This window comes from Brassica napus, chromosome A6 (genome assembly GCF_020379485.1).
Source record: "Brassica napus cultivar Da-Ae chromosome A6, Da-Ae, whole genome shotgun sequence".
Taxonomy (NCBI): Eukaryota; Viridiplantae; Streptophyta; class Magnoliopsida; order Brassicales; family Brassicaceae; genus Brassica; species Brassica napus.
Window position 1 is genome coordinate 3,307,105 of NC_063439.1, and position 21,694 is coordinate 3,328,798.

Here is a 21,694-nt window from a genome sequence, read left to right on the forward strand (position 1 = left end):
ACATTTACTAATTTTATACATAGAATATGTGTTTCTAAAGATAAAACACTAATTATCCTGGTAAATCATTTTTTTAATCAACTCGTAGTTGAAGAAAGTACAAGGTAGCTAACTGAAATTGGATTTAATAATACTCTTATTGGTGATGTTAGTGGACGGTAAGCATGAGAATAAATGACAAGCATCTCACTGACAATGCCTTAAAGCATGGTAATGTTTCCTCAGGAGTCATGACTTGAATCTAAAAAGTCAAGGACAGAGTGGAACTGTAAATATTATGGCTTTGAATGTTATCTCTACATATATCATATATCTATACGTTTTTATAACTGTTAAAATCGCATTGCAGTTAAACCGCTTGTTCCGCGCCGCTCAAACCGCAGTTACCATTCTGAGCCTATATTGAGCTTGAGCTTGGAGACAAGTTGAGTAACATAAGTTTACGTCCAGGTTTCATATCATATGATGTGATTAACTTTGATAGGCTATTAGCATTACTCACCTCTTTCCCTCTCGAACACTCCTCCCCTAGACTTAACTTTCTGGATTAATTGCTTTATTTTTTTGGTCCCGTGTAATAATGATTTGCTTTATGGCTTTACTAATGCCCCTACAAACCATAAACCGTTTTAGTTGTTCGTGTCTATTTAATAGCCGCTCAAAACAATAATTTTGACAGATACAAGGCATTACATTCCTTACAGGTCACAAAAGTACATGATGCACGTCTTTTGTTTAGGTGGAAACAGCTACAAAACCCCCAAAATAAAATACATTTAAATAATATTAGGATAAGAAAGTTATTTGCCTTTGTCTGGCACCCAAAAGAAAAAATAAATATAATAAAAAGGGACCTCCAAGAAGAAAAAAAATAAGAACCAAAGAAAATATACAAAGGTGGCCCAAACTGTTTTTGAGTAGTGGTGGTTGCAAGCAAGGTAGTATAGTTTTACAAACGAACCAAAGAACCCATGTTTGCTATATTCTTTTCACGGTGTGATGTCCCAAGTTGTTGTTGATGTTTTGGAACTCCACTCTGTTCTTCCTCTCACCACTTCGGCTCCATCCTGGAGACGTAGCAGATGCTGACATTCCACTTCACCAGCTGTCCCAAGACTACCAACATCGCAGCCCGAAACCGCGGTGAGGGACTGAAGCACACTGTCCCTCCCGCACTCCCTGCGATACTCCAGAGTCATGCTTTTCAGCTTCTGACTCTCCATCATCCCCACTGGAGCACTCTCCAGTATCCACCCGATGTACTTCACATTGTTAACGTGCTGGTTAACATCCAAGTCACTCCAACGCGGCTGCAAAAGTTTAAATTACCAAAAAAACTGTAAGAATCTCAGAAGTTTACAGGCTTTGATGAAACATAGAGAAAGTATTTATACTTACAGTGAGACCAGAACGAACATAGTCAGCAGTCTTGTCATCAAGTTTAGTTAACTTTCTGCTGTCCTCAGCAAGGACTGGGTCTGAATTAACAAAGTAAGGCTCTATCTCCCCTCGAACCTCTTCAGGAATCTTCGATAATCTTCTTGTCAGTTTATTCATCATCACCCACACACTGCAAAAATAATATTTTGCATTAATAACTCAGTTTTCAGATATCTAAACCAATAAATAAAAATCTAACCTTGATGCTCTTGTTAAAATTTCTCCAGTATTGCCATCCCGAACAAGCCAATCACGACGCATACCGTTCTTTCCAGACTGGCTCACCCATGTATCTACTTCAACAACATCTCCCCTATGAGACAGATATATTTGAATAAACAAATGAGTTATGCTCACAAAGGAAGTTAAGTGATAAGACTGAGAGTAGCTTTACCAAGTAGGATATTTATCAACGACAACCTGCATACGAGTAACAACCCAAATCAAGTTCTTCTTAACCATCTCAGGAGTAGAACCAAACCCATCTCCAAGCAGTCCAGCAGTCTTAACATGGTTGAGTGCCGTTTCCTATCATAACCATAACAGCAATACATATTAACTTTGTCCAGTAACAAAGAAGAAACTACAATCATAATCATAATCATAATCAGTACCTGTAAATGATTCATAACCGTTTCTATAGACGCAGAGCGATCAGCACCTATCTCATAAGACCGAATAGAGAAATTCTGACGGAACACAAGCCCATCCTGAACGATCCTCCCTAACCCAAACGGATCCATAATCACGTCAGAACGCCTCGGTTTCCAGTCGAGCATCATCCACTGCTTCTCAGCCGCCAAGAAGACGGTTGTTATTGCAGCAAGAAGCATGCTCCAGTCAGGCAGCTGGTTGATGAACGTCCTCGGTGCTGCGGGATGCTGTGAGGACGTCTCGTTATCAGGCTTCACCGAGCCAGGGAGACCGACTCTCTTGCCGTTGATCTTGGGTGGGGCTTGAGCGTTTGGTTTAACCTTCATCCTGCCGGAGTTTGGAGTGGGGGAGAGGCCGGAGAAGTTGGTGGAGGTGGTGACTTTGTTGGTTTTTGCGGTGGGGTCGAGGGGGGAAGATGGGAGAGGGAAGAATGAGGATGTAGCTGAGGTGGCCACCATGGCTTGAGGAGATGAGCGTTTCAAAGACACTATAAAACAAAAAAAAAAAACACAACAAAACATAACAAAGTGAGTGACGTATTATTACAAAGTCTACATCTTTGTAACAATTAGCTAATCAATTAATCAACAACAAAAATGCTACAAGTCTATAATCAAAAACACAACAACAATAACAAAAAATAAAAATAAAAATCAAAACTTTTTTTTTTTGTGTAACAAGCAGAGAGAGAAAAATCCAGATCTGGAATATCAAACTACAAAGGTAAACCGATAAAAATCAAAACTTTTTTTCAAAAAAAGATAATTGGAATATTATTATTTTCGATAAAATATTGAATTTGAAAGGAGTCCGAACCAAGCGATGAAGAGATTAAGGAAGAACACACGAAGAAGAAGAAGAAGAAGAGAGAGAGAGAGAGAGAGATGGTACCACCTTCAGGTGTAGAATGGAGGATGAAAATCTCAAAAATGGTAACGCTAATTTTCTCCAAAGTCCCTACTTCTTCGGTTGTGCCTCCCTCACGATCTCCTCTCCTCTCCTCTCCTCCTTTTGTTTAATATTTTTTTTACTTTTGTTTGCGATTCTCAATACTTCTTTTTTGTAGGAAAAAATATTTAAAAATTTGGCGTAGAGAGAGAGAGATAAAAGGGGGAGAGAGAGTCTCTGTAGGGTGGGGTGTGAGAGAGAGAGAGATGTGGACGAGAGGCCTTTTCTTATATAAATTGCATTCCCCTTCTTCTTCTTCTTCTTCTTCTTCCTTTCTCCTTCCTTCTCGTAGTTTCAAAACCATATTATTTAAATTTTCTTGTATTTCCCGTTTTACCCTTTTCTTGTTAAAAGATTGTTAACCTAACTAGGCTAATCTAATTCAATTCTTTTTTATATTATTGGTCACTCGTTTTGTAAGCACGCAAGACTTGATTACTTGCTTCCGTGGAAATTTCATTTGGATTTGAATATTTGATTTCCTCCCTATATGTGAGGATTGCTAATTACACTAACCAATCAACATATTGTTGTGGAGAAAGAGACGTATATCAGATTGTATTTAGCAGAGAATTGTCAACTTTAGCACCGACGTTTTGGTAATAATAGCTGAGTGGGCTGAGTGCACAACAAACAAGGTACATGTGCATCTTATCTCTTTCTTTACTCGTGTGTATTTTATCAAAGCTCAAATTGAAACATAACATTTATACAAAACCTAACATTATGCATTTCTAACAGTTTATTTGGTTGGTTCGTTTAACTATACGTTTTTTTTTCTGTAGAACGTGAAGTCCACCGTTGGACTTATAAATTTGTTTCACCTAAAACATATTATTTTATATTATATTTAAAATTCATAGAAATTAATTTTTGTAAAACATACCTACTAAGTACTAACCTAAGGAGAAAAAAACGATACAAGTTAAGCTATGCAGTGCTAGTATTATCCATTCATATGCTCTCCCTTCTTTGTCACTCTCCACAATTGTATAGGTTGTCCTTTGGGATCGTAGTCTCTTGGAGTATCCTCCAGGGTTGCGAATGTGTAAGCATGCGACTCTTTGGATAGAGCTGAGCGTTTAGAGTGATGCGTTGCATTTTGGAGAATGTGATATTGACTATACATTTGTGAACAAACTTTGTCAGTGTGCAGATAGTTTGCTTCTGATTATGTATATGAAAATGTTGGTAATTTAACGATTTATGTTGGAAATTTATGATGTATGCGTATGAGTTATAAGTCTACCGTTTTACCAAAAAAAAAAGAGTCTACTATCACCTTGTCTATCAATATCTTAGCTAGCTGTAGTTTTAATTTATTGTGGCCTATGTTCACCATTTCCATTCGTTTTGTAGATCCAACTAACTGAAGCTGCATTCACTGAGTGATGCATTTGTATTTTTATGCTTATTTTGTTACTCCTTGTTTTTGCCATTCGTTGTGTAATTTTAGTGATTTTCAAAGTTACTCAAAACTTTAATAAACTACAGAGCTCTCTTTGATTATTCACCACTTAATTCATATTCTTTAATTCTGTATACAAAAATTGATGTTTTAACTTTAACTAATGCAGTTTACTTTAAAATTAAAACATAAATTCAAACGTAAATATATAACTGGTTGAAAGTTATTGGGAAGCTTACAAAACCTTAAACTAATTAAAAAACAAAACTAGAAAATACTAATAGATAAAAGTAAATATTAATTTATTCTTAATATATGTAAACAACTTTGAAGCTTAAACCTTATTTTCAAATAATGTAGAAGCAGTAACAAATTATCAATTCCCAAACAATTTTTTTAATATAAAATGTTAATAAAGTACTTAAAATTTATTAAAAAATCTTATAATTGAGTAGTGCTCCAATCAGGAAGCGAGGAGGAGATAAAGGATAGAACCCAAATAAAAGCCGATAAGGTCCAACACACTCGTCTTCTTCCTCCTCCTCCTATCTTCAACAAATGGCGATGACCCCCGTCGCTGCATCATCTCCAGCCTCAACATACCGTCTCTTCCGCCCCGACTTCATCATACCCAAGCCTCCGTTCCTCTCCCTCCCCACCAAACGGAACAGAGTCCCCTCGCACCGTTTCACCGTCCGCGCCTCCGCGAATGCCATCGTCGAATCCCCAAACGGAGCAGCTGCGTCGAGCTCAGACATCGATAGCTCCGACTACGGCCGAAAGTTCTTCCCTTTGGCCGCCGTCGTTGGCCAGGTCAGAGAATTCTCGAATTGCTGCAGTTGTGTAGAATGTAAAGGTGAAGGCTTTAGTTGATTCTCTTTGTTGTTTTGGTTTATAGGAAGGAATAAAGACTGCTCTTTTACTTGGAGCGGTTGATCGTGAGATCGGAGGGATTGCTATTTCAGGTCGTAGAGGGACTGCTAAAACAATCATGGCTCGTGGGCTTCATGCCATCCTCCCTCCTATTGAAGTTGTTGTTGGCTCTATCTCAAACGCTGACCCTGCCTGCCCTGATGAGTAAGAATCTCAAATCTCCAACCTTTTTTATCTTCTCCCTCTTCAGTTCATGACCTTATGTCTTGTCTATGTAGGTGGGAAGACGAACTAGCTGAGAAAGTTGAGTACAATGCTGATAACACCGTTAAGACTGAGATTGTTAAATCTCCTTTCATTCAGGTAGCATTTTAGTTTTAACAGATTTTCTCAAAACAGTTCTCTTTATTACTTTTGTCATTTGTATTACACAGATTCCTCTAGGAGTTACAGAGGATAGACTCATTGGGTCTGTTGATGTTGAGGAGTCTGTGAAAAGAGGGACGACTGTTTTCCAGCCTGGTCTTTTGGCTGAAGCACATAGGGGAGTGCTGTATGTTGATGAGATCAATCTGTTAGACGAGGGGATTAGTAATCTGCTTCTCAATGTTTTGACGGATGGTGTAAATATTGTTGAGAGAGAAGGAATCAGCTTTAGGCATCCTTGTAAGCCGCTGTTGATTGCTACTTATAACCCTGAAGAAGGCGCTGTTCGAGAGCACTTGCTAGACCGTGTTGCCATCAACTTAAGGTATCGCTGGAGTAAACATATGATCTGTTTCTTTAGGGAGGTTCCGAGTTCTTTCTCCTTTTACATGATGATGTTGAACATTTGCAGTGCAGACCTTCCCATGAGTTTTGAAGATCGTGTTGCAGCAGTTGGCATTGCTACACAGTTTCAGGAACGCAGTAATGAGGTTTTTAGAATGGTGGATGAAGAGACAGAAACAGCAAAGACGCAGGTACATTTAAATCAATTAAGAGATAAAAGGGCTGCTAATATGCTCCCTCTTCAGCAAAAAGTGGATTGGATGCTATGCTTCTTATCAAACTTTTCTCAGGCATAACTCAGTGCATTTTCTCTGTGTACAGATTATATTGGCTAGAGAATACTTGAAAGATGTCAAGATAACTAAAGATCAATTGAAGTATCTGGTTTTGGAAGCTATGCGAGGTGGTTGTCAGGTGTTATGCAAATTCTTTATTACTTTATGTGTATGGAATAAGTACTGTATAGTAACGTATTCCTGCAAGAACGAATATAATTTACAAGAGAGGACAAGATGCCTGTAAGATAATGTCACGATCATAGACTTCAACTAGTGTAAGTCTATTAGTCCTGAATCAGGGATAAATAATATAAGGGATGGAATGCAAGAAATGGCTCACCGCAGCCAGAAAGATAATCATTGTATCCTAAATATAGATAGGATCATAAGAGTTGATTTTCTTTAAGAAAAATCTGGAAAAATGGCTGCAATAACTAATTTATGATGCAGGGACACCGAGCCGAGCTATATGCTGCCCGTGTGGCGAAGTGCTTAGCTGCACTTGAAGGGCGAGAAAAAGTTACCATTGACGACCTCAGAAAGGCCGTTAAGTACTCTTATTTAACATCTTTTCAGAAGTTTTAATGATTTGGATTGGTATTTATATAATTCTCCCGATATTGATTGGCAGTTGTGGTCCGTTTTTAATAGGTCGAACTGGTCATTCTTCCCCGTTCAGACGTAGTTGAGAATCCACCACCTGATCAAGAGAACCAACCACCGCCTCCTCCACCACCTCCACAAAGTAATGATGCTGGAGAAGAACAAAATGAAGAAGATCAAGAAGAACAAGAAGAAGAGGTCAGTGGATTAGGCATACATTATTTGTCTCTTCTTAGACACGCGAACTAGGTTCTCTAAAGTATAAATCCTTCACCAATGTAGGATGAAAGCAATGAAGAAAACGAAAACGAGCAGCAGCAGGATCAAATACCTGATGAGTTTATATTTGACGCTGAAGGCGGTCTGGTGGATGAGAAACTCCTCTTCTTTGCTCAACAAGCTCAGAGACGTAAGGGTAAAGCTGGAAGAGCAAAGAATGTCATATTCTCAGAAGATAGAGGACGCTATATCAAGCCAATGCTTCCAAAGGTTTGCTCTCTAGGTCCATCTTAATCTGGCTAGTTGAATTTATTGCCACTAAGGCTCCAAAACATGCATAGTCCTTTTAACAAATTTTACTTTGACAGGGACCAGTAAAAAGATTAGCAGTGGATGCAACCCTTAGAGCGGCTGCACCATACCAGAAATTGCGCAGAGAGAAAGATATTTCAGGGACTAGGAAAGTCTTTGTCGAGAAAACAGATATGAGGGCCAAACGAATGGCAAGGAAAGCTGGAGCCCTGGTATTGAATCTTCTCCATTCATTCTTCTGAACGATTATATAAATTTGACACAGTTTCCTTGAATCAAAATTATTCTCACTTAGATTTTTAAACACAGATGTTTGGCATGATGAACAAAAAATGAAAAATATGTGAATCTTACCATTGTTGTATGCCAGGTTATTTTCGTGGTTGACGCAAGTGGGAGCATGGCGTTGAATCGTATGCAAAACGCCAAAGGTGCTGCGCTTAAATTGCTGGCAGAGAGCTATACTAGCAGGGATCAGGTAAACAGGTTACTCTATTGAACAGCAAACGTGATTGTTGATTGTTGATCTGTTGGGCCTTTGGGATGAGACTCATACTCCAGTGATATGGTACAGGTTGCGATTATTCCATTCAGAGGAGATGCTGCAGAAGTGCTCTTACCCCCATCTAGATCAATTGCAATGGCAAGAAATCGTCTCGAGAGACTTCCTTGTGGTGGTGGTTCTCCTCTTGCCCATGGTCTAACAACGGTATGCCATATATATTATTGGTCTTTTCATCATTATGTGTATGTGTATGTCTGCATAATAAGTTGATATACATAAATTTTTTACTAGGCGGTAAGAGTAGGACTGAACGCAGAGAAGAGTGGTGATGTGGGGCGTATAATGATAGTTGCAATAACCGATGGTAGAGCCAACATTACACTGAAAAGATCAACTGATCCAGAGGGTATTGCCCCAGATGCTCCTAGACCCTCGTCCCAAGAGTTGAAGGTAAAAAAAAAAAGCTTCTTATTATATATCAAAGAAGCTAGTGATTAACTATTTGTGGTCTTTGTAGGATGAGATACTAGAAGTTGCTGGGAAGATATACAAGGCGGGGATGTCTCTACTAGTGATAGATACAGAGAACAAGTTTGTCTCAACTGGTTTCGCCAAGGAGATCGCAAGAGTTGCTCAAGGTTGGTATCTGGAACTGATTCAACAGAGATTGTATACGTTTCTTATCTTAGAACAGAAAAAAATCTCACCGTTGGAATGTTTTTTTTTGTGGCAGGAAAATATTACTACTTGCCAAATGCTTCGGATGCTGTCATCTCGGCCACCACTAAAGATGCGTTATCAGCTCTGAAGAACTCTTAGACCTCTCACTACTTGTCTGCAATACTTTGGTTTATGATTCCGGTTTACATTTTGTACATTCTAATTTCCTTTTTGACCCAACCAACCAACCAACACATTCTTTCATCAAACATGGAAGAGATTAAAGAGAGAATGAAATGTTATTTGATATACAACATCCAATTCTAAACCGGAGATCTTCCTTAACAACAACCAATGTTAAACCGGACATCTCAAATCCATTCTAAACCGGATTAGACCGGAGTAAAAGGAAGCGGGGAGTTCGAGGAGGTTGGTTCAGAAGAACAGTAGGAAACCAAATTGATCCATCAGCTATGAAATCTCTTCGCTTGATTTCGACAGCTCCCCCTACTCCGTTTCTTTCTCTTCCTCGAACTCGAGTTATCTTCAAGGCTCCAGCAAAGAGATGCGGTGGCGGTTTTGTCACTATGTCTCTGAATCCAAACTCAGAGAAGAGCTCGAGTTCTTCTGAGGGTGTGTCGATCAGTGTCTTGGAAGATCAATCCGTCAACGATTTCAAGATGAAACTTGGAAGCTCTGTTTCTCCTCCTCCGCGTTTAATCAATCCATTAGCCAAGACGATGAGTAGAAGCGATCAGGCGTTTCTTCTCTTGGCCTTCATCGCTTGCACCGTAAAGACTATGACTTTTGTCTTTTATTTTCTTTGTTTTGTTTTAAAGTTGATGTTTTGATGTGTTGCAGACTTCAGTTGCTTTTACAAGTTTTGTGCTTACAGCAGTTCCCACACTTCTGGTAACTCTCTCTCCATTACAACTTTGAAGCTTCCTTTTTTTTTACAATACTTGATTGCTTCATCACTCGTTTTATATAAGAACTGTTTCAAGTAGCCATAGCTACTAGAGAGTAGTTGTAATATCCCAGCATCCACACTTGCTGCTAGCTAAATATTACAACTTAGAAGCTTATTTGTCTTAATCCTCTGGCTTCCTTTTGTACAATATTATTGCTTCATCACTCATTTTATATACAAGTAGCCATAGCTAGAGCAGAAGAGTGCAGTAACAGATAATAATACATTCAACTCATACCCTTGATTCAGTCTTCTTTTGTTCACCTATATGATCTGTTTCAAAAGCAATTGTTTTTTTTATTACCATATCCTCCTACTCAGGCCATGGGAAGAGCTGCGTCTTCCTTTGCTAAGTTAGCCGACACGGCCCGCCAAGAACTGCCTAGTACCTTAGCAGCCATAAGGCTCTCCGGCATGGAAATAAGCGATCTTACTCTTGAATTAAGTGAGTTAAGGTAATCTCACTAAAACGCTCTTTTCTTTTCTTATCATCCCAAAGCTAAATGTTTCAACAGTTGCTTAAGAATGATTCTTTCCAGAGTTATTACCCCTTTTCATCTGGTCAATGATTCATGATTGTGGTGTGAAAATGGTTTCAGCCATGAAGTTAATGAAGGGGTAAACAAATCAGCTAAAGCGGTTCAAGCAGCTGAAGCTGGAATCCGACAGATTGGGACACTTGCACACCACCAAACTCTCTGTAACCCTTCTCTCTCTCTTATCTTTTTTTATCTATTATTGGTGGCAACATTAAGTTAGTTGTGATCTTATGACGACCGTTGAAACTGTTTGTTCAGCAATGATTGACGAGAGAGCAAGTTTACCAGAAATATCACTGCAACCTGTCGTGGCTGGTGCAGCGAAGAAGACTTCTCACGCAATAGGCAGAGCATCCAAGACACTAATGAACATTATCACCGGAGGTGACAAGGAGGAAGATGCTTCCTAACACGTTTAGAAGCTATCACTTTAGTTCCTTTGTTTCCTTTTTGTTGCAAGTTATGAGAATTTTAAAGAAATAACACATCGTAAGACACAATACAACAAAGAGATCGAAGACGAAGTATAAAGAAACTTGCTGTCTTTTTTTTTTTTTGGTAATTATTTCTTTTTTTTTTAGTCCTATTATAAACTCGTTGATTCAGCACCACCCCGTAAATTTCGGTTTATAATTGTACAAGAAATCATAATAAGATGTGATTGGGCCCACATTGATGTTTATATGGGCCAAATAAGGCCCATCTAACTGTTAAATGAACAGTGTGAAACAAACCATTGGCAAGCTTTATCCGTTTATCGTCTTCATCCGCCTATCACCAGTTTTTCTCACACCATTCTCTCTCTCTCTCTCTACAACGGCTTTCACTTCATCCTGTCAATGGTCAGAAGACTTAGCTTTCGAATTTAGCCGAGAGCATGTCTTCTTGTCTTCTTCCTCAGTTCAAGTGTCAGCCTGATTCTTTCTCTGTTCACTTCAGAACCTCTTACCCTGTCTGTAAGTATTCTCTTCTTCTTCTTTCTCTCTCTCTCTCATTTACATTCCAATGTTGAATTTTTGAATATCTCCAGCATCTTCCTCCTGTTGTTGGAAACTGCAGGGTTTTTTAGTCTCTTTAGTTCTGAGTGTATTAGGCTAAGAGCTTCCCTTATGTTTGAAATAGTATCCAATTCTAGTTTTTTAGTTGATAGGGTGATAGAATCTCAACTTCTGTGGTTCACAACCAAAGATTACAAAAATATATATATATTTTTGTCATCTTAAATCAGTGTGAGATAATTGTCTGATTTCTCAAATGGTTGGAATCATGCAGCAAAACACAGTAAAAGTTCAGTCTACTTCCAACCGCAATGTGCAGTATCCACTTCACCGCCCTTACTAACTTCTACGCTGGATGTGTCCAAGCTTAGACTACCCTCTTTCGATACCGATTCAGACAGGCCATGGACTTATACAGGAACCGTTGGTCCTTCCACTGAGGTAGCTAAACATTCTTATATTAACATCTCTCTCACTCACGTCTAGTAATATTATTGTAATTTATAGGCAAAGTACTTAGAAGCTTTAGCCTCTGAAACACTTCTCACAAGCGATGAAGCAGTAGTTGCGGCAGCAGCAGCTGAAGCACTCGCCCTTGCCAGAGCCGCACTCAAAGTTGCCAAAGATGCCACGTTATTTAGTAACACTCACAACACGAAACCATCAGTTACATCATCAGCACCCGACAAACGCTCAAAGTGGGACCAGTTTACCGAGAAGGAACGTGCTGGTATATTGGGACATCTAGCGGTTTCAGACACTGGAGTTGTGAGCGATAGAGTCACTGCACCTGCACCTCCTGAATGTAACAAAGAGTCTGCAGAGAAACAAGAAGCTGAGCCTCTGGAGGAGGAGGAGGAGATTGTTGCAGTGAGTTCAGCTGTGAGATCTACGCGCCAAACCGAAAGGAAAGCTAGGAGGGCTAAAGGGCTAGAGAAAACTGCATCAGGTATGCAGTCGGCTGTGAAGACTGTTTCGAGCTCTAGAAAGAAACGTGTTGCTTCACAGGAGATTGACAATAATGATCCTTTGCGTTATCTAAGAATGACCACTAGCAGTTCCAAGCTTCTCACTGCCAGAGAAGAACAGCAGCTGTCTGAAGGAATACAGGTTTGTCACTGATATTCTAAATTCTAAACTAACCACTTCCCTCTCTATAGCTCCTAATAGTCAGATATATATAAACTCATCCTTCTTAGGTTTCTAGATTCTAGGTGAAAGGGATGTTTGGAAAGTCTTTTAAAAATGTTTGAGAGTGATGAAATTAGTTAGGCCTGGGATGTCGAACCAAACTGAACCCGGCGAACCTAACCGAAATTTTGGTTAGTTCGGTTTAAACTTCGGCTCGATTCGAGTCGGTAAATTTTTTTAAAGTTCGGTTTTCGGTTCAGTTTGGCAACGGTTACTTCAGTTTTCTTCTTAAAAAAATAATATACCCAAACCATACCAAAAAAACGAACTAACTGAATTTAACCGATTTTATTCAAAATTTTAACAAAATTAAATCGAAATTTAACCCAAAAAAAATGGTGGGATTTACAAAAACGAACTAACTGAATACCAAACCGAAATGAGACGAACTTTATTTTGGGTTAATTCAGTAAGATTTACGTTGAACCAAATTAACCGAAAACCGAACACTAACCGAACCTGCAGGCCTAAAACTAGTGGTCCATTTCAATTTTGAACATTTGTTTTCTTTTTGTGTGCAACTCTTCTTGTCTTCTGTATTGTGGTTTCTTGATCACAAACTTTGGGTCTTTCATTCAGGACCTTCTGAAGTTGGAAAGACTCCAAGCAGAGCTTACTGAGCGTTGTGGCCATCAGCCAACCCTTGCACAGTGGGCTTCTGCTGCTGGAATCGATAAAAAAACTTTAAGGAAACGTATAACTCACGGCACGCAATGCAAGGACAGAATGATTAAAAGCAACATTCGTCTCGTCATTTCGATTGCAAAGAACTACCAAGGAGCTGGAATGGACTTCCAAGACCTTGTCCAGGTTCGAGTTTTTTTCACTCCTTTTATCTGTTGTGTAATATAATTACATCTGTTAACAGTACTGATGAAAGTGAACATTATGGTCACAGGAAGGATGCAGAGGGCTTGTGAGGGGAGCAGAGAAGTTTGATGCTACAAAGGGATTTAAATTTTCAACTTATGCACATTGGTGGATCAAGCAAGCTGTGAGGAAGTCTCTCTCTGATCAGTCCAGGATGATAAGATTGCCTGTAAGTCGCCGCAGTTATTTTAATAAATGTTCTGATGATACAAATTTTAATGGGATGATTTGGCAGTTTCACATGGTGGAAGCAACGTACAGGGTGAAAGAGGCAAGAAAGCAACTGTACAGTGAAACAGGTAAGCAGCCAAAGAATGAAGAAGTTGCAGAGGCGACAGGGCTGTCGATGAAGAGGCTCATGGCGGTTCTGCTCTCTCCGAAGCCTCCAAGGTCGCTAGACCAGAAGATTGGAATCAATCTGAACCTCAAACCTTCGGTAAACACATCATAGTCTTCTTCTTGTTTTGAGTAAATATGACATTATGAGTGTTGTGAATGCAGGAAGTGATATCAGATCCTGAAGCTGAAACTTCAGAGGATATACTGATGAAGCAGTTCATGAGGGAGGACTTGGACAAAGTTCTGGACTCGTTGGGTACGAGGGAGAAGCAGGTGATACGTTGGAGATTTGGGATGGAGGATGGGAGGATGAAGACGTTGCAAGAGATCGGTGAGACGATGGGTGTGAGCCGGGAGAGGGTGAGGCAGATAGAATCTTCTGCTTTCAGGAAGCTCAAGAACAAGAAGAGAAACAACCATTTGCAGCAGTACTTAGTTGCACAAACAAAAGAATCATAAATCATTTTTATCATTTGCTGAGAGCATGTGTTGTGCATAGAAACCGAGTTAAATTCATTTCACAAGCAATAACAATTTTTTTAGCATTTACACACTCGTTTATATTACTTGACATTTTTAAATTAAACATACAAATTATATTTAGTTTTTAAACAAAAGCATCACTAGTTATTTTTAATATCACATTATCAATTATCTATCTAAACATAATTCAACAATTAAGTATACAAAATACAAATGATTATAAATAATTAAAGTGATAAATGTTACAGTGAAATTGAAATCATTATCTAATTTGAAATGGAGTGTTATCTAATTGCCAAAAAAAAAGAAAATAGTATTTTTGTGGAGACCAGATGCACTCTTTATTTCAAAAGCAGGTGAAATCATATGTACTATATACTATATAAATGTCACACTTTCTAAAGACAAATAAAAAAATAAACAACTTATTTGCACTTCAAAAGTGGAAATAAATAAACAAGAAAATTACATGGTAGCAACATTGACCCTGAAAAAACTTGTTCATGTATATAAATAAAACTAATTAAAAACGTTTTGGAAAATTAAGAAGAGGCATTAGCGTCAAAAACTTAATAGGTTTTTATGTTTTACTATAAAGTTTAAAAGCTGTATAAACTTTCTTAAAATTATCTAATAATTCTTTTGCATTCATATTTTCATACATCCCTTATATATTAAAAGAGAAACATTGTCAATAAATGTGTTCACACTTATATTGACACATGTCATGCTCACAATCATTTCAATTTTATTATGCTTAAAATTGCCTAATTAGCAAAATATGTTTCCAAGTTTGCATCTCATGTGTCCCTACATAAAAATAGTTTTGGTATATGACTGTTATCTTGCGATTAAAACTCCAACTTTAATATTTTCATTGATTAAAAACGTGAGAAAAATTGGTTGACTAAGTTGAAGAATATTTGTTGAGCTTTTTGTAACCGGTATGGTTATTCTCCTTCCTTCGAGCTTTCACGAGCTGTATATAAGCGAGATGAACTTGATGAAACAAAAAATCGAAATAAGCTTCTCCAACCGAAACCAGCATGGTTGTTCTCCTTCGATGTGCTGTCACGAGTAGTATGTAAGCAAGCTGAACTCGATGAAATAGCACATCGAAAGAAGCTTCTCCTACTGAAACATGCATGGTTGGTTTCCTTCCTTTGATATTTCACGAGGCTATACTTCATAAAGTGTAGAGTGGAAGAATAACATATAGCACTTCGCATTGCATGAGATTAACAGTCTGCAACAATAGGAAGAACATACTTAGCCGAAAAAAAATATTGAAAGTTAAGAGAATACATCATCAGACACTCATGGCGAACTACTTTGATGTGTGCCATTCCAAGAGGCGGGGTTTTAGGACATCGTGTGAGTGGATAATGGAGCAGCGAACTAACTAGAACAGTATGACCTCCCTTTGCCAGCTGGCATAGCACATCTAAGAGATCGAGAGATAGCCATGCATGATTGGAAAGTCTTAATTTTTGGAATGGCTATGCATGATATTATTGACAAATAGATGGTCAGAAGAATAGCGACAGAAACATGTAGAATAAACCTCTACTGGAAAATAGATGGCCAGAAGAATAGCGACAGAAACCACCATATCGGATTCTCTCTTATAATATATAAGGGAAGTTAAGTCTGTGTGTTACTTCTTCATGTTTCATATCTTAACGTAATCTGCATGGAAAAAATTGACGTAAATAAGTCTTCCCTCCATCTTTCAGAATTGAATACTGTAATTTACTCCATGAACCATCCATATAGACTATGCACCAGTAAGTAGTAACATAGCTTAGGTTCTTAATGGTAGAGTGACTGATCTTACTATCAATTATCAAATTGTTATTTTGAACGTGGTATATTTGTCATTTTCATTGTTATTCAGTTAGTAATGAACCTAAATCTGCCAGAACTATTATTCAAGATCACAAGAAACAAGATGTGTAATCCTTTCTAACTATACACATATTATTGATGAGTTATTTTTGTCTGCTCGATTGATGAGTTATTCGTCAAAATTTGAAATGTATCTTTTTAAAATATGTTTCAGTTTGCTATTTAAGATGCATCGTTAAGAAACATCCATCAGGTTGTTATTCCTAGAGTAGTGAACCATATCAAATTTGTCATTTCTCATTATTATTCAGTTAGTAATGAACCTTAGGTTGTCAGCTATGATTTTACATAGCTGAAACTCACTCGGGTTTGTCTTGGTCATGGTAAACAATATTTTTCTATATTTTTCTAAATATAATCGTTCAAGGTTATTCAGTTCGTATTGAACATCATGTTCTTTATTATAAACAACACAGCTGAAACTCACTTCGGATTTGTCTTAGTCATAATAAACAAAAGATCTGTCTGTATTTCTAAGTTTAAACTGGTGTTAAAGAACATATGAGTTCCGTAAGACAACTCGTGTTCAATTACATTTCATGGAGTCATTTTTTATGTGTTACAAATTGTATATGTCGTTTATTATGTATAAATATGCGACATCTAAAATATTTTTGTTATTGTTAAGATTACTTGGAGAAGCGTCTAACATTCAATGTGTCTATGTGTCAGTGTATATCTTATGAGTCAATGAAATCCCTTTAGCTGTTTAGAAAAGTAATGTCAATTTTTTGCCTACCAATTTAATTTAATTATATACAAAATAGATAGATGTGATATTTATATTTACTTACCATAAAATGATAGTAAATAAACAAGAATGATTTGTCTACCAATTTAATTATATTGCTAATAATTAATTTTCTTCAATTATTAATTATATATTTCCTATTTGTTATTATACAATATAAAAATGTAAAATAAATAATAATACATAAAATAATTTGTATATACAAGGTCCATCACACACAAGATGTGGATAAATGGTTGTTATTCAGTATTTATACATTTGTTAACTATTATTAAGATGTATAACAAAATGTGTAGTAGAGTTTATAATCACTAAATATAATTTTTTTTTAATAAATTTATTCCGCACATGGTGCGGGTTATCACCTAGTTTAATATATAAAGGATACATTATTATAACAACTAAGATATTTTTTTTTGGAAAAAAATATCTTAAACTATCAGATAATTAATTGTCCACAAAGGAAGACTCTCCATGTCTTATCCAAAAGGCATTTCCTCACATCCTTATATCTCTCTCTTCCTCTTCTCTCTCTATCTTCCTCCTCTGCTTCCCGCGGAGCTTTCAGTCTCAAGTATGTCAGTATCTACACATTGTTTCACTTCACCTTGTCACGACCGTACGAGATTCTTCTCAGGCGATGATGGTAATAAACTTCTAAGAAAGAGAATCAAAGGCACTTTCTTGGTCAAGATCTTACCTTCTTCCCAAAACGCTTATCTAAGAGTAACTGCGAAATCCTCACGACCCTTATCTGGATTCAGGTCAGGAATCTCTAAGGTAAAACAAAAAGATTGTTTATTTCAATGTTTTTTTTCAGCTCATGCTTTTCGTTATTCCTAATGCTCTAATTATGTCATAGGGAGTATTTGATATTGTGGCATTGACCTCAAAGAATGCACTCAAAGAGCTGAGTACTCCACTGATGCTAAAGCTCGTGGGTGTTGTAGCTTGCGCGTTTCTCATAGTTCCATCTGCAGATGCTGTTGATGCGCTAAAGACTTGTGCATGCTTACTTAAGGGGTGCAGGTAAATCTCTGCATCAGTATATTGTTGAGAGTGTGCTTCTAGATGATAATATATGTATTGAACTTGCATTTGCTTTGAATTGTATGGCTCCATTCAGACTCTACCGTTTTAGATTGTTGAGGGTGTACATCTAGATGAAGCTAGTGTTAGATAGATCAATGTTCTAAAAATTGGTTTAGACGGCGTTAAGGTCCGATGTATTCTACTCAGATCGATATAAACCATTCTAAATCGGTTTAAATCAATCTAAATTGGTCTAAATCTCTTAAATCAAGCGATTATGTGAATTTAAATTCATAAATTTGTCTGACTTTTTTTGTATATCTAATTTTTATAATTCATCGAAATAACTTTGTAATTAAATCTAAAAATTAAAATATCAACTATAAATGTAAAATATATAAAAAGTATATCAATAATTTGTTAACCACCAAGTTTTTTCTAGGCTTCGAATAATCCGGCTAGCCATTAATTATCTACTATACACCTAGTTACCATACCATCTAACGATTTTTTGTAACATTAATCTAGATGGAGCTGATTTAAGTTGATCACCACATTCTGTTTTTTTTTCTGTGAGAAGTTTATGTATCTCACATTGTCCGACCATATAATCTTGTTAGGATAGAACTCGCAAAGTGCATTGCCAACCCTTCCTGTGCAGCCAATGTCGCTTGCCTCCAGACCTGTAACAACCGTCCAGATGAAACCGAGTGCCAGGTTTCTCATCTATCATTAACATATCATTTTAGCTGCTTATGAAACAAGTGACCAATGGTTTGTGCTTTATTTTTCAGATAAAATGCGGAGATCTGTTCGAGAACAGTGTAGTCGACGAGTTCAACGAATGCGCCGTGTCAAGAAAAAAATGCGTTCCTAGAAAATCTGACCTCGGAGAGTTTCCAGCCCCTGACCCTTCTGTTCTCGTCAAGAACTTCAACGTCAAGGACTTTGACGGCAAGTGGTACATTACAAGTGGCTTGAATCCAACCTTTGACGCCTTTGACTGTCAGCTCCATGAGTTCCACACGGAAGACGGCAAGCTTGTTGGAAACATCTCGTGGAGAATAAAAACCCCAGACAGTGGCTTCTTCACTAGATCAACCGTACAGAAGTTCGTGCAAGATCCTAACCAGCCTGCTGTTTTCTACAATCATGACAACGAGTACCTTCACTATCAAGACGACTGGTAAGATTATTTAGTCTTTGTTTCTCTTCTTGCAGGAGGCCTAAGAAGGTTTTTTTTGCAGGTATATACTGTCATCAAAGATAGAGAACAAACCTGAGGACTATATCTTTGTGTACTACCGTGGGCGTAACGATGCTTGGGATGGATATGGAGGTGCGGTTGTGTACACGAGAAGCGCTTCTTTACCCAACACCATTGTACCGGAGCTTGAAAAGGCAGCTAAAAGCATAGGCAGAGAGTTCAGCACGTTCATTAAAACGGATAACACTTGCGGTCCTGAGCCTCCGCTGGTGGAGAGGCTTGAGAAGACGGTGGAAGAAGGGGAGAAGATTATAGTCAAAGAGGTTGAGGAGATAGAAGAGGAGGTAGAGAAGGAAGTGGAGAAAGTCGGCAAGACTGAGATGACTTTGTTCCAGAGATTAGCTGAAGGGTTTGAAGAACTAAAGCAAGACGAAGAGAATTTCTTGAGAGGGTTGAGTAAAGAGGAGATGGAGTTGTTGGATGAGCTTAAAATGGAAGCTAATGAGGTTGAGAAATTATTCGGAAAAGCTCTACCAATCAGAAAGTTCAGGTAGAGAAACTATATTATTATTACTACACATACATACACTGTTGTAAAAACATTCAACCATTTCATAAAATTGGATACACAAAGACATCCTTTTAGCACTTAAGAAGAGGTGAAACTGGTAATAATAGGGATGATAACAACAAGGATGATCAAAAGCAACACAATGATACCAATACACATCCATTTCCTACTGCTTCTCTGATGCTTCTTTGCTGTATTCAACTCCTTAGCACCATCCTTAACATAATGGCTCGCGTTCATCACGTGATGCTCGATCTCATCCATCTGCTCGCCTTGCGCTTCAACCATCACAGCCATATCTAGAAACACTTGGTGTAGCTCTAACAAACTCTTCTCTATCTCCTTCGCCGCATCATACCTTCAAAAAAAAAAAAAACTTAGAAGTCAATAACCAAATCAAACCAAGATTCAGTGTCAATAAACCAAATCAAACCGAGATTCAGTGTCAATAACCAAATCAAACCGAGATTCAGTGTCAATAACCAAATGAAACCGAGATTCAGTGTCAATAAACCAAATCAAACCAAGATTCAGTGTCAATAAACCAAATCAAACCGAGATTCAGTGTTAATAAACCAAATCAAACCGAGATTCAGTGTCAATAACCAAATGAAACCGAGATTCAGTGTCAATAAACCAAATCAAACCAAGATTCAGTGTCAATAAACCAAATCAAACCGGTACCTGTCTTGAATCTCAACCGAGATTCAGTGTCAATAACCAAATCAAACCGAGATTGAGTGTTAATAAACCAAACCAAACCGAGATTCAGTGTCAATAACCAAATCAAACCAAGATTCAGTATCAATAAACCAAATCAAACCGAGATTCAGTGTTAATTAAACCAAATCAAACCGGTACCTGTCTTGAATCTCAACCACAGTCTCCAAGACCTTCCCTCTCCCGTGCTCCTGAACCGCACGTGCGAGAAACTCTTCCCCTCCGTCGCTAACAATCTTCTCGATCATCTCCTCGTCAGGTCTCTCGCCAGTAACCGTAAAGTACCGTCTCTCAACGGTCTCCTTGTACTCGCTCATCATCCTCTGCCTCAGCGCCTGAAACTCCATCATCACTTCTTTCAACTTCTTCCTCAAACCGTTAGTAACCGCCACTCTGCTCCTGTAAACCGGAGTTCCCGATAACCGCCTGATCTCCCGGTTCGCTCTGTCCATCTCCTCGAGCGTGGCCTTGATCGACTTCGCTTTTCGTAGACCGGAGACGATCTCGTTGGAGATCTTGTTGCGGAGGGACTTCACGGAGTCGGACTTGTGCGCGGATTTGCTCTCGTCGTTGTACTGCGAGATGCGAGAGAGCGTTTCGGTGATTAGAGAGATCTCTGATTTGACTTTCTCGGCTTCTTCTAGGAACGAGGAGAGGTTTGATGAGTCTGTGGTGTTGTTCGCCATCTCGAGATCGGAGTCTGGTGGTCCGGATTCTAGATCCTTCATCGCTGATTTTTTTAGGTTGACGTAGCTTGTGAATGATTTGGTCATTAGGTCGTTCATCTTTGCGCCTTGGGAGAGTTTGAGAGTAGAGAGAGATGAGTGTTGGTAGTGTGAAGAAATGATCTGAGAAGTAACGTTTTTAATCAGTGAGGATATGTAGCCGTTACTGTCTTTGTTACTCCCCAACGGCTATATTTGGAGATGTATCCGTTGGATCGTACATTTGTCAATCGGCTTCTGATATAATATTGTTTTTTTAATTGAGTGAAGATTTCGTAACGGGAAAAGAATAGAGGGGCAAAACTGTAATTAGTTGTGTATTAAGGTGCTTTTGTTGGCCGACTTGAGATTGATCTTTTTCTTATTCCGTTGTGAGTTGTGACTGATGAGAAAATACAGGGGCTACAACTGCAATATTATATTTAAAATTATAAAAGTGTTTTTGGTCGACTTCCATTGCTGGCTCTTCTATTTTGTCACCATTTATTCAAAAATGTGGCTCTTGTATGGTGCTGTTCATGACTTCATGTGGTAAAGTATTATGCATCCGAGTCACTCAAATTAGAATACTTAAAAAGAAAAAATTAGAATACATAAAAAGTTGGAAATTCATGTTTGTAAATCATCCATCCGTTCTATAAATCTGTTTATATTCCCCTAAAATCATATTCTAAACTATAAAAAAATTAAACTATTTATTAAAAAATATTTTATATGTA

General features: G+C 38.0%; 6 protein-coding genes across 7 annotated transcripts; 4 read left to right on the forward strand and 2 right to left on the reverse strand.

Moving 5' to 3' along the window:
• Positions 1-670: 670 nt before the first annotated feature.
• On the reverse strand, positions 671-3,318 carry LOC106346329 (palmitoyl-acyl carrier protein thioesterase, chloroplastic-like). Of its 2 annotated transcripts, XM_013785623.3 has the most exons (6): positions 2,989-3,318; positions 2,055-2,581; positions 1,835-1,968; positions 1,640-1,753; positions 1,399-1,570; positions 671-1,310 (listed from the first exon to the last, which is right to left on the reverse strand). In XM_013785623.3, exons 2-6 carry the CDS (start codon positions 2,550-2,552, stop codon positions 990-992), a joined length of 1,239 nt encoding a protein of 412 aa, XP_013641077.2. In that variant the 5' UTR covers positions 2,553-2,581; positions 2,989-3,318; the 3' UTR covers positions 671-989.
• A 1,580-nt stretch (positions 3,319-4,898) lies between these two features.
• On the forward strand, positions 4,899-8,982 carry LOC106346325 (magnesium-chelatase subunit ChlD, chloroplastic-like). Its single transcript, XM_013785620.3, has 15 exons — positions 4,899-5,263; positions 5,349-5,527; positions 5,602-5,686; positions 5,758-6,074; positions 6,162-6,285; positions 6,416-6,508; positions 6,823-6,918; positions 7,024-7,173; positions 7,258-7,464; positions 7,563-7,718; positions 7,877-7,984; positions 8,081-8,215; positions 8,303-8,461; positions 8,529-8,649; positions 8,745-8,982. The coding sequence occupies exons 1-15, from the start codon at positions 5,009-5,011 to the stop codon at positions 8,828-8,830; spliced, it is 2,271 nt and encodes a 756-aa protein (XP_013641074.2). The 5' UTR covers positions 4,899-5,008; the 3' UTR covers positions 8,831-8,982.
• A 17-nt stretch (positions 8,983-8,999) lies between these two features.
• Positions 9,000-10,732, forward strand: BNAA06G04920D. The gene is made up of 5 exons (XM_013785621.3): positions 9,000-9,462; positions 9,533-9,583; positions 9,963-10,096; positions 10,241-10,341; positions 10,439-10,732. Exons 1-5 carry the CDS (start codon positions 9,145-9,147, stop codon positions 10,588-10,590), a joined length of 756 nt encoding a protein of 251 aa, XP_013641075.2. The 5' UTR covers positions 9,000-9,144; the 3' UTR covers positions 10,591-10,732.
• A 149-nt stretch (positions 10,733-10,881) lies between these two features.
• On the forward strand, positions 10,882-14,127 carry LOC106346327 (RNA polymerase sigma factor sigB). Its single transcript, XM_048782062.1, has 7 exons — positions 10,882-11,136; positions 11,453-11,619; positions 11,686-12,288; positions 12,949-13,179; positions 13,268-13,408; positions 13,475-13,675; positions 13,741-14,127. The coding sequence occupies exons 1-7, from the start codon at positions 11,058-11,060 to the stop codon at positions 14,035-14,037; spliced, it is 1,719 nt and encodes a 572-aa protein (XP_048638019.1). The 5' UTR covers positions 10,882-11,057; the 3' UTR covers positions 14,038-14,127.
• A 3,061-nt stretch (positions 14,128-17,188) lies between these two features.
• Positions 17,189-19,590, forward strand: LOC106346323 (violaxanthin de-epoxidase, chloroplastic). Its single transcript, XM_013785618.3, has 5 exons — positions 17,189-17,500; positions 17,583-17,749; positions 18,373-18,469; positions 18,547-18,938; positions 19,000-19,590. Exons 1-5 carry the CDS (start codon positions 17,195-17,197, stop codon positions 19,511-19,513), a joined length of 1,476 nt encoding a protein of 491 aa, XP_013641072.2. The 5' UTR covers positions 17,189-17,194; the 3' UTR covers positions 19,514-19,590.
• On the reverse strand, positions 19,505-21,105 carry LOC106346324 (syntaxin-related protein KNOLLE). Its single transcript, XM_013785619.3, has 2 exons — positions 20,392-21,105; positions 19,505-19,888 (listed from the first exon to the last, which is right to left on the reverse strand). Exons 1-2 carry the CDS (start codon positions 21,033-21,035, stop codon positions 19,609-19,611), a joined length of 924 nt encoding a protein of 307 aa, XP_013641073.2. The 5' UTR covers positions 21,036-21,105; the 3' UTR covers positions 19,505-19,608.
• Positions 21,106-21,694: the final 589 nt, after the last annotated feature.